Source organism: Sus scrofa, chromosome 6, assembly GCF_000003025.6.
Source record: "Sus scrofa isolate TJ Tabasco breed Duroc chromosome 6, Sscrofa11.1, whole genome shotgun sequence".
NCBI classification, from domain to species: Eukaryota; Metazoa; Chordata; class Mammalia; order Artiodactyla; family Suidae; genus Sus; species Sus scrofa.
In genome coordinates, this window is record NC_010448.4 from 48327954 (window position 1) to 48345790 (window position 17837).

The 17837-nt window shown below is 54.6% G+C and overlaps 1 protein-coding gene across 1 annotated transcript in view; it reads right to left on the reverse strand.

Moving 5' to 3' along the window:
* Positions 3800-17837, reverse strand: part of FCGBP (Fc fragment of IgG binding protein) — a 43347-nt gene continuing 29309 nt past the window's right edge. The window contains 8 exon segments of the mRNA XM_021094376.1: positions 3800-3973; positions 4098-4369; positions 7286-7669; positions 12124-12323; positions 13313-13886; positions 14241-14812; positions 16130-16673; positions 17079-17695. Of these exon segments, the coding sequence (XP_020950035.1) occupies positions 3964-3973; positions 4098-4369; positions 7286-7669; positions 12124-12323; positions 13313-13886; positions 14241-14812; positions 16130-16673; positions 17079-17695 (3173 nt within the window). The 3' untranslated portion in view covers positions 3800-3963.

Consider the following 17837-nt stretch of genomic DNA (forward strand, 5'->3'; position numbering starts at 1 on the left):
ATACAATACAATACAGAAAAAGAAAAAATAAAAAAAGAGTGGTACTATGAGAAGTTATTAACAACCTCCAGGAGAATCCATTGGTCTGTCCTGTTCCTTGTTGTGTCACTTTATACCTAGAACAACCTGGCACAGTGGGTGCTCGGCTAATTTATGTTGAATGAACCTATGCTGTCTTTTTTTTTTTTTTTTTCTTTTCAGGGCCACACCTGCAGCATATGGAAGTTCCCAGGCTAGGGGTAGAATCAGAGATGCAGCCACCGGCCTTCACCACAGCCACAGCAACACCAGATCCGAACCGCATCTACAACCCACACCACAGCTCATGGCAATTTTGGATCCTTAACCCACTGAGCAAGGCCAGGGATCGAACTTGCATCCTCCTGGATACTAGTGGGGATCATTACCTCTGAGCTATGATGGGAACTCCAGAACCTATGATATCTTGAGTTCTCTGTGCGGGGATTCCAGCCGCACAGTAACTTTCCTGAAATTTTTTAAAAATGTTAAGATGGAACATCTGCTGAGTCTATGCTGGATTTCCAGGAGCTTTGTAATAATTTGAAAGGCTTCAATTCAGGATAAACCTACTACTTAGGGATTTTATTGTTGCCTTCCCATTAAAAATAATTTTTTTTCTAAAGAAGGAAAATACTCAACAGACTGTATTCTGGAATCCTGGCACCATCTCCTGGCTCTGATACATTTCACCTGCTAACTGGCACTGCAGACCTGAAGTTGGCACTACCAGTGAATAATTGGTGGTGGGGGGGATCCCTGCTGGTTTTGTGCTGGGGACACAATGGTGACTGAAAGAGACCAGTTTTCCTGGAGCTGCCAGGCCAGTGAGGGAGACAGACAGACTGGTCCCTGGACAGGGGCAGCTGTAGAGAGAACAGGGCCAGGATGGGGGAGAAATAGGCAGAATGGTCAGGGATGGGATAGGGGAGGCACTGAGGGCTTTTCCAGATGTTCCCTATATCTTCAGATCCCTCTGCCTTTTTTTTTTTTTTTTTTTTTTTTTTTTTTTTTTTTTTTAGGGCTGCACTCGCGGCATATGGAGGTTCCCAGGCTAGGGGTTGAATCGGAGCTACAGCTGCCAGCCTATGCCAGAGCCACAGCAAAGGGGGATCCAAGCCGTGTCTGCCACCTATACCACACCTCACAGCAACACCAGATGCTTAACCCACTGAGCGAGGCCAGGGATCGAACCTGCAACCTCATGGATACTAGTTGGGTTCATAACCCACTGAACCACAACAGGACCTCCCTCTGAACCTTCCTTTTACCTGGCTGCTCTGACCACAGCCTAGCTCTCCCCTGAAGATGTGTCTTTCCATGCAGCCCTTCTAAGCAGAGGCTTCTCCTCAGCCTTCGTGCCCACTGGGCCTGTTGAAAGGATAAGACCCTCTGTGTTTCTCGTGGCCACTTCTAAACCATTCTCTGCCTCCTCCCTCAGCCCCTAACTTGGAAGTTTATCCACAGCCCCTGCTCCCATTCTTCTTACCCGCACTATCAACTCCCAGGTGACTGCAGCTCACTGCATCTTTTTAGCTCCAGGTTCACTGCCACCTGAGCCGCTCTCCTCATGATTCTTGGCGATTTCCAAAACCAGAGAGATGATCCTTTGACCAGTCTGCCCTCTCGATGCCTCGACCTTTTCCGTCTGGCAGTCGTGTTTTCCACTCACCCCTTCCCACAGTCACCCCTAGATTTTGCTGGGGACACAATGATGCCTGTGGCAGCCCCAAGGTCCTGGGCCCAGAGAGGAGAAAGACCCATCCCCAGACCGCCAAATCCCCAAACTGCAGCCCCTGCAGCTCAGTACCATGCATCTCACTGTCTGTCCAGCTCACTCCCCCTAAACCTATTGCTCCGAGGATCTTTTGGCCCCAACGAGCCATTAGGCTGAGCTCCTTTCCCTCTTACCATCTCGTGACCACATTACTCTCACCACCCAGCCTGATTCCTCACCCATCATTTAAAAAAAATTTTTTTAAATTTATTTTTTGCTTTATAGGGCCACACTCGCGGCATATGGAGGTTCCCAGGCTAGGGGTCGAATCTGAGCTGTAGCCACCGGCCTACACCACAGCCACAGCAACACCAGATCCTAGCTGCATCTGCAACCTACACCACAGCTCACAGCAATGCTGGATTCTTAACCCACTGAGCGAGGCCAGGGATCAAACCCGTGTCCTCATGGATACTAGTCGGGTTCATTAACCCCTGAGCCATGATGGGAACTCCCTAACTGTATCTTTTTCACCCAGTTGAGTCCACTCTCTACCTCCTCTTCACTGCACCCTGGCAGCTAAACGTGGATGGAGAAAACCCCATACTCACTCTGGCTGCTTTCACTTTGGATTCACAACCACAGACAAGTGGGCCCTAACGCTGCCCAGTTATCAGATGTTCCTAATTCATTGGTTCTCCCATTTCCTTTTTTCTTCTTAGTCGTATCAGTAACACGTGCATTTTTAAATGTTTAAGGCATAATTTGCATACCATAAAACCACCTAATTTCAGAGTTTCCTTGTGGCTCAGTGGGTTAAGGACCTGGCCTTGTCACTGCTGTGGCTCTGGTTATTGCTGTGGCACAGGTTAGATCCCTGGCCTAGGAATTTTCACATGCCACAGACATGGCCAAAAAAAAAAAAAAAATTTAATGTGTTGGAACCTAATCTCCAATGTGATCATACCCGCAGGTGGGGCCTTTGGGAGGTGATAGGTCATAGGGTGGAGCCTTCGTGAATGAGAGTAGTGGGAGTGCTTTTATAAAAGAGGCCCAGAGAGCTCCCTTACCCTTTCAGCAAGTGAGGACATCTGAGGAGACCGCCATCTATGAACCAGGAAACAGGCTCTCACCAGCCACCAAATCTGCTGGCACCTTGATCTTGGACTTCCCAGCCTCCAGAACTGTGAGAAAATTAAATTTCTTTCTTTTTTGATTTGCTTTTTAGGGCTGCACCCGCAGCACATGGAGGGTCCCAGGCTAGGGGTTGAATTGGAGCTGTAATTGCTGGCCTACACCACAGCCACAGCAACTCGGGATCCAAGCCTTGTCTGCGACCTACACCACAGCTCATGGCAATGCTGGATCCTTAACCCACTGAGGGAGGCCAGGGATCAAACCTCTGTCCTCATGGTTACTAGTCAGATTCACTTCTGCTGAGCCACAACAGGGACTCCCGAGAAAATTAAATTTTTGATGTTTATAAGCCACCATTCTACAGTATTTATTTATTTTTTTGGCCATGCCTGCCACGTATAGAAATTCCCAGGCCAGGGACCGAATCTGAGCCACAGCTGTGATCTATGCCACAACTGCAGCAACGCCTTATCCTTAAGCCCCTGACCTGGGCTGGGGATGGACGCTGCACTGCCACAGAGAGAACACTGCATCTTTAACCTTCGGTGGCACGGTGGGAACCCCCATTCTACCGTGTGTTGTCACAGCTGCCTGAGTGAACTACAACATGTGAGGAGACTGCGGGACGGCGAAATTAGCTTGCCAGGGTTATGCACGGTAAGTTAGAATCTGCTGGTCTTTTGTTTCATTTTCTCCTTCTTCCCTCCATCCAACTGTTCCTCTTCTCAGCCATCCACTCTTCTAATCATCCAGCTCCCCATTTGCCCACCCACTCCTCCCCCAATCCACCCATCTATCTCCATGCATCCATCTTCTCATCCCTTCGCTAATAAATATTCATCATGTGCCAGATTCCCCAGGCATCTGACACCTGCTGTGCAGGAAGGAAAGTCAGCGATGAGAAGGCAGAAGACAGACACATGGATATGCAGCTTAGCTTAAGATATTTATTCAATGTTTTCCACTGGGCCTCAGTGGCGCAGCAAAGGGGGAGAGTGGGTGGGGGCACAGAGTGACACGGTGCCCCCTTCAGTTACTGCCACCTCCAGGGGGTTCAGGTCCTGAAGTCCTCATTCCTGGTGGTTGACTATTCAGTTGAGACTGCAAGAGACAGACACTTAGCACTTCTTCTGGTAGCCTGAGCACCCACCCTGACCGCCTCCTTCCCCTGAGGACCCCGGTGCCTCTGCCCCAAGCAGCCTGGCTTCCAAGCTCGGTCCCTCACCATGGGGAGAAGTCCTGTGCTCGCCAGTCCTCCAGTGTCGCCTTCCCTTGGGAGCCAAGCCCATCATTGGTCTGGTCCGCGTCAAAGTTTCCACAGGCCCCACACAGCATCCCGGCATGTTCATCACTGACCATCACTGCCAGCTGCCCATCGGTGCCAAGCCGCACCCGAACCCCTGCCTTCTGCTGGACTAGCACAGAGCCGTCAGGATTCCGATGCACAAACACAGATGTTAACACCTCAGCGGGGAGACTGACTTGAAGCCCATTCACCTGGTGGTTGGTAGAGGGGGGCAGGGAGAACACAGAGGTGAGCCTGGGAACTGCAGAAGTGCCAGGGGGTTCCCTGGATGGAGACCCCACGGAAGACAGCAAGTTCAGGGAGCAAAAGCAGGGGCAGATGCTGAAAGGGAGGAAGACTGGGTGGATGCACCAGATGGAGAGATGGGTACCTAAGATAGCTGGAGATTTGCACGGATGGATAGAAGGATGGAGAGTGGATGGGTGGAGAGATGGATCCATGGATAAGCAGGCCTGCATACAACATTCCAAAGGCGGCTGGGGCTGGGGCGGGGGGGAGCACTGTACCAGAGATAAATGAACAGTCCATCAAGCCCCAGAGTCATCTCATCTGATTCTAGTTTTTCAAACAAAAGAAACTTGAGCATGTCCAGTGAAGATACTGGTTCCCTAACAAGGCAACTTCATCCCTTACTTTTTTCAACGCTGATTTCTGAAGACAAGTAATGACCTAGCACATATAAGAATCACTTGAGAAAATTACTGTTTCTCTATCACAGGCTGTGGACTCAGTAACCTTGGTAACCTTCTGAGTTTTTTCCTTTAAAGAACTGTTGTCTGTTTTCTTTGATGAGTTAATCCTTTTACAGGTGGACTCCTTAGCAAGCCTTCTTCCCACAAGTTCTTTTTTCCTAAATGCTTTTGTATAGGCCTTTTCCTCTGCCAAATGATTGGAGAGAGGGTAAGATAGATCTAAGGTAGGTCAATAGGAAAGATAGATCTAAGAAGATGGATGGATGGGTGGGTGACTAAGTGGAATAAGTGGTGGAAGGAATGGAGGGAATGAAGGTGGAAGGCGGGGAGAAGAAAGAGGGGGTGCAAGAAAGAGGGAGAGAAAGATGCAGTGAAGGACAGCTGAAGAGGTGGGCGCAAAATTTCACCCGGTAGTAGAAGAACGGGGTCTGAGTTTTCTGGGTTACCCAGCACAAGGCCTAGTACAGAGGGAGCAGGGACAAATGTATTCACAAAACCAGGCTTCTCCTGGGTACCCTCTGGGGGCCAGGCCTTGATCTGGGTGCTGGGGACAAAGCCATGACCAAGAGGATCACAAGATCCCTGTGTACCTGGGGATTACATTCGAGTGATGGAGAGAGGCAACAAACACAAACGAAGAAATAATGGATAACGTTGGAGAGGGAGAAGCACTGGAAGGAAATAAAAGAGAGGAGACGGGATGGAGCGCGAGAGCTTCTGTAGGCTGGCAGCAGGGAAAGGGCTTCCTGTCGAAGTGATGAGGGGACTGAGATCTGGAGGATGAGAAAAGAGCCAATGCTTAGAAAATCTGGGAGAAGGGCACCGCAGAAGGGGGCATAGCAAGTGCAAAGGCCCTGAGGTGGGAACAAGCCTGGTCTGCTGAACGAAGAGCAGAAAGGCCAGCCTGGCCTGCTATCAGCCTAACCAACGAGGGGGAAGTTGTAGGAAATGCGACTGGCGGGGCCAGCAGGAGTCAGAGCACACAGGGCCTCCCAGGCCGTGGAAGGGAGGTGGCTTGAGTTTGGAACCCTGTCCTGGGAAGCCACCGTAGAGTTTTAAGCAGCAGAATGGCCTGATCTGTGTCTAGGACATCTACCTGCTGGGTAGAGAATGGTTTCTGGACAAACGAGCAAGGGGCGGTTCAGAGTAGGATCGAGCAGAGTAGGATGGAGCAGGTTGGAGCAGAATTCGAGTTCATCCGAATTATGGATGGAGCAGGGGGCCGGAGGAAAGGAGCGACGCATCAGGAGAGAACTCCAGCTTCCCCACGTCCAGCAGGACTGAGTCTTGGACCATCTCTGTGTGCTGGTGGAGGATGGAGACCACCCGCTGGCAAGCGTGTGGAGCTCGGGCTCTGTCTCCCCAGTGCGCCCGGAAGACACCAGGATGTCTCTGCAGTGGACGAACAGGTCATGGAAGTAGACATGGGAACTCGAGAGCCGCCTGGCGCCTGCCTGTGGGTCTGAGGCTCCAGAGGGGTGTTTGGGCCATAGATGATTGGACTGTGAGTCGGCATCAGCCCTCAGTGGAACCCAACAGACTCTCTCAGAAATCTGGAACTGGCGTGGTAAGAACCACGGGGTTTGGCAAATGCAAGGCAGTGGTAAGTGACGAGATGTCAAGGCACAGAGGGGAGGAATGGACTCACGAGGCAAACATGACAGGCCTGAGGGGGCCCTAAGAGCAAGCTGAGACCCAGCTGAGGGAAGGGTCAGGGTCAGGGGGCCTGGAGCTGACAGAGTCCAGAGGTGTTCCCACCGGGCCCTGCAGCTGGGGTCCATCCCAGTCCCCCGTGTTCACACAGTCACCACCAGCACCCCCTTCCCATCAGAGTGGTTCATAGCATGGGTGCCCGTGGGTTCAAAGCCACCCAGGGACTCTCTGGGTGACCTGAGTACATGACTCCACCTTCTTCCTAGTTTCCCCTCTGTGTAAAATGGAGAGAATGACAGTCCCTGTCTTGTGCATAGGTTGTGGGGAGTCACAGAGGAGGAAGCTGGTTTGGTGAATGGCGAGCCTGAAAGACGGAAGTACAGATCCAGAAGACACTGCCAGGGCAGCTGGATGCAGCCACTCCTGAGGCTCGCTCCCTAGATTTTCTAGTTATGTGGGCCAAGACATTCCTGTTCGCTAAAGCACTCTGACTTCAGTTTCCTGTCACTTGCAACCAAGAGAGTCTTGGTGAACACTGCAATCAAAACTAGAAAGTTACTTGAATGTGTTTTTGCTCCTCGAGAACGCAGCCAGAACAGAGGGACTATCTATGAAGTGCCGAGACAAATCCAAATAAGAGGCCAGCTGCAGAGATGGGAAAAGAGAACAGAGAGCAAGACAGACGGGCAGCCAGGCACACAGGGACACTGCAACAGGACAAGCAAAGCCCGGGGGAGACAGGCCCCCGGTGCCCGGGCTTACCCACACGCCCTTTTTTCGGGTCACGGTCACCAGCCCATCTTGGAAGAAGAGGTGAACCAGGCCCACAGCTTCAGCTTTGCCGCTGCAGGGCTGGACGTCAGCGACCACACGGTACCAGGGGATGGCCTCCCGGAGTCCTGGGCAGCGGTGAGAGAGCTCGTAGACGCCGGGGGAGTGGACAGCACTGCGGGCCCCATCGAACGTGGTGAGGTTGGCATCCACAGAGAGGGAGCAGAGACCTTGGGGGACCCAGCAGTCCCAGGCCCCAGCCTGAATCTCGCATATGCGGCCCGGCGGGCAGCTGACCTCCTGGCACGTCAGGCCGGTGCTTGAGGAACAGGAATAGCGCTTGCTGCAGTCTGGGGTCAGCAGGGAGGAGTTCGCCTGTGCACAGGACGGGGCTGGGTCACAGAGGTGTGGTTGACTGCAAAACAGCTAGAAGCCCTCAACCCTTGGGGTCAGTACAGAATGACTTCGCAGCCACTTCCTTGAAGAAACGGAGGTTGGGAGTTCCCGTCGTGGCTCGGTGGTAACAGGCCCAACTAGTATCCATGAGGATGTGGCTTTGGTCCCTGGCCTCCCTCAGTGGGTTAAGGATCGGGCGTTGTCATGAGCTGTGGTGTAGGTTGCAGACGTGGCTTGGATCCCGTCTGGCTGGGGTGTAGGCTGGCAGCTGCAGCTCCCATTTGACCCCTAGCCTGGGAACATCCATATGCCACAGGCGTGGCCCTAAAAAAAAAAAAAAGAAATGGAGTTGATTTTCCTTTCCCCACAAATCTGGGCTGGCCTTGAACCTGTGACTTGGTTATTACAAGGCAGCAGAAGCAACGCTGTGCCAGGTTCAAGCCTGGACCGCAAGGGATCTTACAGCTTTAGTCCTTCTCGGACCCCTGCCTAACTGATGTGGGCCAGCCTGCCTGAGGATGGGAGACTCTGTGCAGGAGACAGCCAGACCTCAGATGACCCACTGGGGGTCTACAGACGTATGAGTGAGCCCAGGGGGTGGCAGAAGAACTGCCCGGCTGAGCCTGACCCAAACAGCAGAGTTGCAGAATTGTCAACCGAACAAATAGTTGTTTTAAGCCACTCTGTTTGGGGGGTAGTTTGCAACCCAGTAAAAGCTAACTGATAAAGGTAGGAGTGGGCACTGGAGACATTCCAGAATCCTGGCACCCACAGCTCAGAACGCAGGGCCCCAGAAACCCAATTTCAAGAAACAGACTTTCTCCTGGTTTTCTCCTGCCTGACTGGCTGCTCTTCCTTCACTACATTTTTTTTTTTTTTTTTTTTTTTTTGTCTTTTTCCCATTTCTTGGGCCGCTTCTGTGGCATATAGAGGTTCCCAGGCTAGGGGTCGAATGGGAGCTGTAGCCACCGGCCCATGCAAGACTACATTTTCAAGTTCCACCTCGTCTCCCAAATCTTGAACATTATCCTTCCCAGGGCTCAGTCCTCAGACCTGTTCCTTCTCTCTCTACATTTGCTACTGGTGATCTCCCTAAATCTCATGAAAACTAAAAGCAGTATCTGACTCTGGCCCAGAGCAGAGGTCGGTGGAGGTAACTGTTATAGACAGCATTATTCGGACAACAGGGGAAATTCGAATACAATCTTTTCCTTTTTTGGGGGGTCTTTTTAGGGCCACATCATGGCATATGGAAGTTCCCAGGCTACCAGCCGAATTGGAGCTGTAGCCACCAGCCTACACCACAGTCACAGCAATGTGGGATCTGAACCACATCTGCAACCTACACCACAGCTGGCAGCAACGCCAGATCCTTAACCCACTGAGCAAGGCCAGGGGTTGAACCCACATCCTCATGAAGACTAGGCAGGTATTTTACCCGCTGAACCATAATGGGAACTCCCGCAAATGAGTTTCTTTATTCCTAAGAAATCCATGCAAAAGTATTTAGGGATAAAGGGGCGCTATATCTGCATCATACTTTCAAATGGTGCAGAAAAAAATGTATGTGTGTGTAGGGGTCAGGGCCAGGATGGGAGCTGCTGGGGGTGGGGTGGAGATGATAAGGCACAGGCAAAAAGGTCAACAGCTGAAAAACCCAAGTGAAGGGTGTGCAGGAGTTTTTGTACTATTTTTGCAATTTTTCCCAAGTTTGAATCTTTTTTTTTTTTTTTTTGGCCACACCCATGGCATGTGGAAGTTTCTGGGCCAGGGACTGAATCTGAGCTGCAGCTGTGACCTACGCCACAGCTGCAGCAATGCCAGATCCTTAACCCACTCTGTGGGCTAGGGATTGACCTGAGCTGCTGCAGAGACAATGCTGGATCCTTAACCTGCTGCACCACAGTGGGAACTCCTTGGGTCTGAATTCTTTAAAAATAAGTTTGAGAACTTTAAACAAAGTGAATGTATTTCATGAAAAAAATTACCATCTCTATACTGATGACTCTCACATATCTCTAGCCCAGACCTCTCCCCCTGCATGGCAGACCCACCAATCTCAGAAACCTTCTAGCACAGGCAGAGTGGTCAAGGCTGGGCCGGGGAAGCACAGGGGTCTGTGAGAGTCCAGAGGAGGAGCCTAACCCAGCCTAGGAGATCAGGGAGGACTTCCTGTAGGCGGTGAGGCCTGAAGGAGTTGGAGTTTGGTATCTTCTTCCCCGGAAGTCCTGGACTTCCAGACCCTCTAGCTGCTGTTAATAAAACAGGGATGGATGGGGAAGGGATGTGGGACTCCATCTTTCCTTTATTTGATAAATATGCTCTGGAAGAAGCAGAGAGCCTCGTAGTCCAGAGGATGAGCCCAGGCTGCTGGGGTATGAATCCCAGGCTCCTCACTTGCTAATGGGCAGCCTTCAGCTGGCCTCTGTCACAATTTCCTCCTCCATAAAATAGGGAACATAACCCTAGAACCCGTCTCAGAATTGTGGTGACTATTTTTTGTTTTGTTTTGTTTCTGTCTTTTTGCATTTTCTAGGGCCGCTCCCACAGCATATGGAGGTTCCCAGGCTAGGAGTCGAATCGGAGCTGTAGCTGCCTGCCTACACCACAGCCACAGCAACAAGGGATCCGAGCTGCGTCTGTGACCTACACCACAGCTCACGGCAATGCCAGATCCTTAACCCACTGAGCAGGCCAGGGATCGAACCTGCAACTTCATGGTTCCTAGTCGGATTCGTTAACCACTGCGCCATGATGGGAACTCCAGAATCATGGTGACTATTACGTGACTTTACAACTGTAACAAACATGGTGCTTAGTGAGAGCTCAAAAAACATCAATCCCCCAAATAAATTAATTAATAACTTTCAATTCCCGTTATTAAACAATTGTTAGCTGTGCTACCTACTGTGTGGAAGGTGAGGCGCAGGGCTCTGTGCGAGCTGCTTGCACAGTCACCCCCGTTCCTCAGGTAGCTGTGGTGCCAGGATGATGATTAACCCCATTGTACAGATGAAGAAAGTGGTGCTCAGGGAGGGGACTGCCAATTACGCAGGCCCAACAACTGCCCCCTCATCAGGTCCTAATGCCTAAATGTCACCTTATTGGGAAAAACGGTGTTTGCAGGAGTTCCCGTTGTGGCTCAGTGGTTAATGAACTTGACTAGCATCCATGAAGACACGGGTTCCATCCCTGGCCTCGCTCAGTGGGTTAAGGATCCAGCGTTGCCATGAGCTGTGGTGTAGGTTGCAGACATGGCTCGGATCCCATGTGGCTGTGGCTGTGGTGTAGGCCAGCGGCTACAGCTCCAACTCGACCCCTAGCCTGGGAACCTCCCTATGCTGTGGGTGCAGACCTAAAAAAGACAAAAAAAAAAAAAAAAAAAAAAAAAAAGGTGTTTGAAGGTGTGACTAAAGCTCTTGAGATGGAAAGATTATCCCGGGCAGGCCTTAAATACAATCACGTATATCCTCATAAGAAGGAATCAGGAGTTCCTGTTGTGGTGTAGTGGAAACGAATCTGACTAGGAACCATGAGGTTGCAGGTTCGATCCCTGCCCTTGCTCAGTGGGTTAACGATCCGGCGTTGCCATGAGCTGTGGTGTAGCGCAAACACAGCTCAGATCTGGCACTGCTGTGGCTGTGGTGTGGGGCGGCGGCTACAGCTCCGATTAGACCCCTGGCCTGGGAACCTCCACATGCCATGGGTGCAGCCCTAAAAAAAGAAAGAAAAAAAAAAAAAGAAGGAATCAGAGGGAGATTTTGTGACCCACAGAGAAGAGGAGTGGGAATGTGACAAGGAAGCAGAAACTGGAGTGATGGGGCCACAAGCCAAGGAATGCCTGTGGCCACCCAACTCTGGGAGAGGCAGGGAACAGATCTTCCCCTGGAGCCTCTGGGGGGAGTGCTGCCCTGCCCGCCTCGTGGTGCAATATACTGATTTCTGACTTCTGACCTCCAGAACTGGGGGAGAATAAATTTCTCTTGTTTTACTCATTTATTTTTTCTTTTTAGGGCTGTACCTGCAGCATATGGAACTTCCCAGGCTAGGGGTTGAAACAGAGCTGCAGCTGCCAGCCTACACCACAGCAACAGAGGATCCAAGCCATGTCTAAAACCTACACCACATCTCACAGTGATGCTGGATCCTTAGCCCATTGAGCGAGGCTAGGGATCAAACCTGTGTCCTCATGGATACTTGTCAGGTTCTTAACACACTGAGCCACAAGGGGAACTCCCAAATTCCTCCTGTTTTAAGCCACCAAGTTGTGGTCATCTATCACAGCGGCTCCAGGAAACTAATAAGGGGCTGAATCATGCAGCAGGGAATCGGTGGTGGCCTCTCTGTGCACATCCCTGAGAGGGTCAGCACAGAAACTCTGAGTCTCTCTCGAGCTCTTCTACCCTCCCTGCCCGCCTCAAGCTCCTGCTCACCGGTAAGTACCGGCCATCATGGGAGCAGCCGCAGTCCTGGACGGGGATGCAGATACCCTGGGACAGCAGGTAGCGGTCGTCACACTCACAGCCCTCAAAGCAGCGGGTGGTGCAGCCCGTGAGGCCAGAGAGAGCCGCACAGGAGCCCTGGCAGGAGCGTGTGCAGACGGAGTAGTGGCTGTGGGCTGGGCACTGGAGCGCTGCAGAGAGAGGAGGCAGGTGGGGTCACGCCCGCACACGGGCGCTGGGTAACGAGTGGGGCCTACTGCACACCTGGCTCTGGGCTGGTGCTGCTGGGGACACAAGCTCCTGCCCTATGGAGCTCATAGCAGCGGGACAGATGGTGATGGCCCCATGTGATCAGGGCTGCATTGAGGAAATAGAGATAGAACGTCAGGGCCAGGATGGAGGAAGTACAGGCAGAGGGGTCAGGGCCAGGATGGGAGCTGTGAGGACCCAGAGGAAGCATCCAGGGTGAGGGCCTGGGATCTGGCTGAGCAACCTGTGCATGGTGTGGCTGCCTGGAGATGAGGCCCAGGATCTGCGAATAGGAGGCTCGGGTTTGGGGTGAAATGCTGATGTCATGTGGGAACACAGGAGGTGTGAGAGACCCCAAGGACACCCCGTGGCAAGTGTCCAGGAGGCCAGTGGACCCATGAGGCTGGCCGTTAGGAGAGAGGTCAGAGATGGAGACAGACTGCGTCCACTGTCAGCACTGAAGACAAATCTAAGGCTATCAGAGTGGGTGACAGGTCCTGCCCTGAGAAGAATGAAGAAGACACAGCCCCATCCTGGGGCTTTGAAGAAACAGAGGATCCCCGACTGGGGGTATCTAAGAGGTACCATCTTGTCCTGAAGGGTCTGTGGGAATATGGTCCCATCCTGGGGGTTCTGGGTGAGCCACAGACTCAGGCTGCATTGCATGAGCTTCCGGCCTACCCGGCCTGCCCTCCCATGGTCACCACGGAGACAGTCGGGGTGGGCCCCAAGAAGAACTGTGCCTGAGGTCTCAGGAGAGCGGCCCCTGCAAGGAGTCCGAGATGGGCCAGGAGCCGGGCAGGAGGGAAGCCAGAAGGGTATCCCGGGGGAAGAGCTGGGAACAGCTCCTGAGGTGCAAACAGGACCGGCCACAGGCCGGGGTGCCCCTGAGCCTGGGCTGGAGTCCTCCCAGGGGCCCATGGGCACTCACGGCAGAAGCTGTCTGTCCTCCAGGGCTTCACGGCCGAGCCGGCTGCCTGACAGGCTGCCGTGTAGGCTGCGAGGCTGCGGCAGAGGAAGGTGCTGTTGCCCTTGTGGGCACAGAGGTCATACACACACTGGCGGAAGTACTCAGAGGGGCCCAGCACCGCGTGGCAGGCCGAGAAGGGGCCGTTGGGGTCCCGGAGCCGCCCACAGGCATTGAGGCTCTCATAGGGCGCTGTCTCCTCCGCCAAGCACACGGGGCAGCCTGCGGGCCCGCAGCCCTCGCTACAGCTCTGGGAGGAGCCGGGGACCCGCCAGGCAGCTCCGAAGGCATCCACGCTGGGGGCCACGGCGCCACTGGGCAGGACGAAGTCGTCGCTCCAGTTGCCATTGAAGTTCCCACAGAGGCCACAGACCCGGCCATGGAAGGGGCTGGGGATGGAGATGAGGATGTGGGCATCGCCGTCGAAGAGAAGCCGCAGATCCTTGGTCGTCTGCAGAATCACATTCCGGCCCTCGGCGGTCACTCGCACGTGTCCCACAGCCACAGGCAGGGCTACGGCCTCGCCGTCCACAGTGACCTGCATGAAGGTTCAGGTGGGTCAGGGACTCAGAACCACAGGTAAGGTGGGTCCCTCAGAATCCCAGGGGGGGAGCTGTCTTTCGGCCCCACTAAGGTGGGGCCACGGCTCCCAGAGATTTCCCAGGGCAGGGCCCTGTCCCCTTCAGAGACCCCAGGCCAGGGCTGTGCCTCTCTCAAGGCTGGGGTCAGGTCCCCTTCAGGACCCCAGGACAGATCTGTGCCCCCCTCAGTCCCCTTGGGGTGGGGTTGTATCTCTCTCAAAACCCACAGGGTGGGTCCTCTCCCCCTCAGAGCCCCCCAGGATGGGGCCACGTTGGCTTCTGACCCCCAGGGCAAGGCCATGTCCACTTACCTGTGGCCCCGGAGCCAGGCTCACCACCTGGTCAGCCACAGTGACCACCAGCCGCTGGGGATCTCCAGCCGCGTTCTTCTCAAGCACAATGGCAAAGTCTTCGTCCCCAGGCTGCGGGTGGCAGACCTGGGCCAAGATGTATGAGCAGGAGCCATGCAGGTCATAGACACGCCCGTCAAGGGTGATGTAGTGGGTGCCCCCGTTGGCCAGGCAGCGGCCACAGCCTATGGGGTAACAGGCCTGGACACCATCCTGTAACCGGCACTCTTCATAGGGCCTACAGGCCGCGCCTTCCTGGCAGGTGACTTGGCCGCCCGGCCCACACTCACAGCGCCGCCCACACTCAGGGCCTGGGTAGAAGGCCTCGCCCAGTGGGTAGTAGCGGCCCTCGTGGAGGCAGCCACACTGACCCACAGGCACGCAGGTGTCTCCACTGAGCACGAAGCCGGCATCGCAGACGCAGCCCTCACGGCAGGTGGGCTCACAGCCCTCAGGCGCTGAGAGGCTCGGGCAGCTCACAGGGCAGGAGTCACCGCAGAGCTTGTAGTGGCTGTGGGCGGGGCACTGGAGGGCTGCGGGGGCCAAGAGGGGAGGAATGAGCTGGAAGCCCTGAGGGAGGGGGGCGGGAGACCCAGACCCAGGGGAATCTGTTCTGAGGATAGACGGTGAGTGAATCTGTCCAGGGATCTGAGCTGGGTGTCTGATCCAGTACATCTAACTGGGGGATTTGGTGTGGGGATCTGGGGACCAGGTCTCTCTCAGCAGGTGGTGGGTGTTTCAACCAGATCAGTTATGTCTAAAGATCAAGTCAATCTGACTGGGTGAATTTAACCACATGTATCTGACCAAGATGAGCATAAATAGAACCAGCTGTGAGGAGTTCCCATTGTGGGCTCAGCGGTAATGAACCCTAGTATCCATGAGGATGCGGGTTGATCCCTGGCCTCACAAAGTGGGTTAAGGATCCGGCATTGCCATGAGCTGTGGTGTAGGTCGGAGATGTGGCTTGGATCCTGAGTTGCTGTGGCTGTGGTGTAGGCCGGCAGCTGCAGCTCTGACTGGGCCCCTAGCCTGGGAACCTCCATATGCCGGGGTGCAGCCTTAAAAAGCAAAAAGCAGGGGGAAAAAAAAAAGCAACCAACTGTGATTCCTCAGGGTGGGAATCTGGCTGGGGTGTGGGGCCAGATGTATCTCAGGGTATGAAGCCACCAAGGGATGCCTGGCTCTGAATGTCTAACCTGGAGCCTCTGACGGTCTCTCTGATGGTCTGTGTCAGGGTGTGACTCTGACCACATGTATGTGATTGAAGCCGACAGGAAAAATCTGACCAAGAGATCTGCCTGAGGGAACGGCCAGGAGATCAAGAATCTGTATCTGCCTGAGGCTATGGCAAGGTCATGACTCTACCTGGGTATAGCCACCTAAGTGTGTCTCAGGATGACCAAGTGTCTCTAACGAGAGGGGTCCCTCTCTGAGGTTAGGGAGCCAATTCCATCTGATGCTGTGTATTTCCTTGTTTGAAACAGTCTAGGGGGCGTCTGACCAGGTGTAACCCCCTAGGTCTCTCTGACCAGGGGTAGCTGAGAGAATCCACTTGACCAGGTGTATCTCACTGTGCAGCTTGGACAGGATCAACCTCCCCAGTCTATCTGAGCGCATGAATCCCGAGAGTGTACCGGACCCAGGGTTTCTGACCAGGTATATCCCAGCGGCTCCCACTGCAGTATGTGACCTGGTGTATTTCCGTGTGTGAATGCCAAGGTGTTTAACAGGAGGTATCTGGGCTCAGGAGAGGCAGGATGGTGCCTAAGCCCCACTGAGGAGAAGGTTCTTGTCTTAGAGCGGTAGGTAGGTGGGGAGAGTCCGGGTATGTGACCCAGTGTACTCACGACAGAAGTCTGGCCGCCTCCACTCGTCGAGCTGGGCCCCAGCGGCCTGGCAGGCGGCCACATAGGCGGCCACGGCAGGGCAGAGGCCTCCCGGATGGCCCTGAGCCTGGCAGGCGTCCAGCAGGCAGGCCTGGAAGTACTGCGCGGGCGGCACGAGGCTGTGGCAGGGACTCAGCGGGCCGTCAGGGGCGGAGATCACGCCGCAGGCGTCGGGGCCGCCGAAGGGCTCCTGCTGCTCCGGCGTGCAAGGCTCCGGGCAGGGCCCGGGCACGCACTCCCCGCAGCCCTCCGCACCGCCCACCTGCCAGCCAGCTGGGTTCCCGCCCACCGCGTTCAGGTCGTCTTTGGGATCCTGGTTGTAGTTCCCGCACAGGCCACAAAGGGCGCCCGCGTACGCCGCCGGCACGCGCAGGCGCACGTTGCTGTCTCCGTCAAAAGCCAGAGAGATCCCGGAGGTGGTGGTCACCACCACGTCGGGGCCGCTCACATACGAGTGCAGACGTGTGTCCAGCTGGAAGGGCAGCGCCACCAGCTTGCCGTCCACCTGCGGGCGCGGGGTGAGGGGGAGACGTAGAGAACGTTGCAGGCACAGGCGCGAATCCTGACTCCACTGTCTACTAGGGGGTGGAACCCTGAGTGTGTGATCTCCACCACTTTGTAATAATGATAATAGCCGTAATAATAATAATAAGCCAGACACGATGTCACTGGCTCCTTACACCTCTCTCTGAAGCAGATACTTTTCCTAGACCCATTTTACAGAGGAATACACTAAGGCTCCGATGGGGAAACCACTACTCCAAGCCATCCAGTTCCAAAGCCTAGACTCTGGATACCTCCACCTGCCCCGTTAGCCTGTGAAAGGCAATCAGAGTACTGGCTGACCCCACCTGTCCCCCACAACCCCCAGGGCTGGCACGTGCTCTTATCTGACCCACCAGCCCCTCACCTGCAGCTGCCGGGGCCAGCGGGCACTGAGGGTGAAGCTGTGGCCGTAGATGTGCAGGGTGACAGTGCGGGTGTAACTGACAGCCTGGCTGCCCCGGTGCTCATTTTCTACAGTGACGTTGAAGTTCTCAACCCCTGCAGGTGGTCCTTGGCAGGGCGCGCTCAGCAAGTACTCGCAAGAGCCTTGGAAGTCGAATCGGTGCCCATCCAGGGTGATGTAATGGGGGTCACCCCAGGCCTGACACTCAACTGTGCTGATAGGGTGGCAGCCATGCTGGCCTGAGGGCAGCAGGGCACACTCTTCACCTAGCCCGCAGCTGGCAGGCTTGCAGACCAGAGAGCCGCCCCCAGGCCCACACTGGCACCGCTGGGAGCAGGTGGCATCAGCCCAAAACTCGCTGCCTGCCTCGTGGTAGGTGCCGTTGGCCCAGCAGCCGCAGCCTCCATCCAGGGGAACGCAGTGACTGGCACTCCACACGAAGCCAGAGTTGCACTGGCAGCCCTCGGCGCAGGGGCCCTCACATGGGGCTGGGGTGGTGGGAGGCGCAGGAGATGGGCAGCTGGCCGGGCAGGGTGGGCCACAGAGCTCGTAGTGGCTGTTGTCTGGGCAGGACATCTCTGTGGGCAGATGAAAGAGCCAGAGGGACAGAGAATTGTGTCAGGAGGTGGCATCTGAGGCCAGGATAGTCAGAGGCAGAGACCAAGACCCAAACAGAAACAGAGCATGAGAAACAGAGGCAACCAAAGGGAGACACAGAGA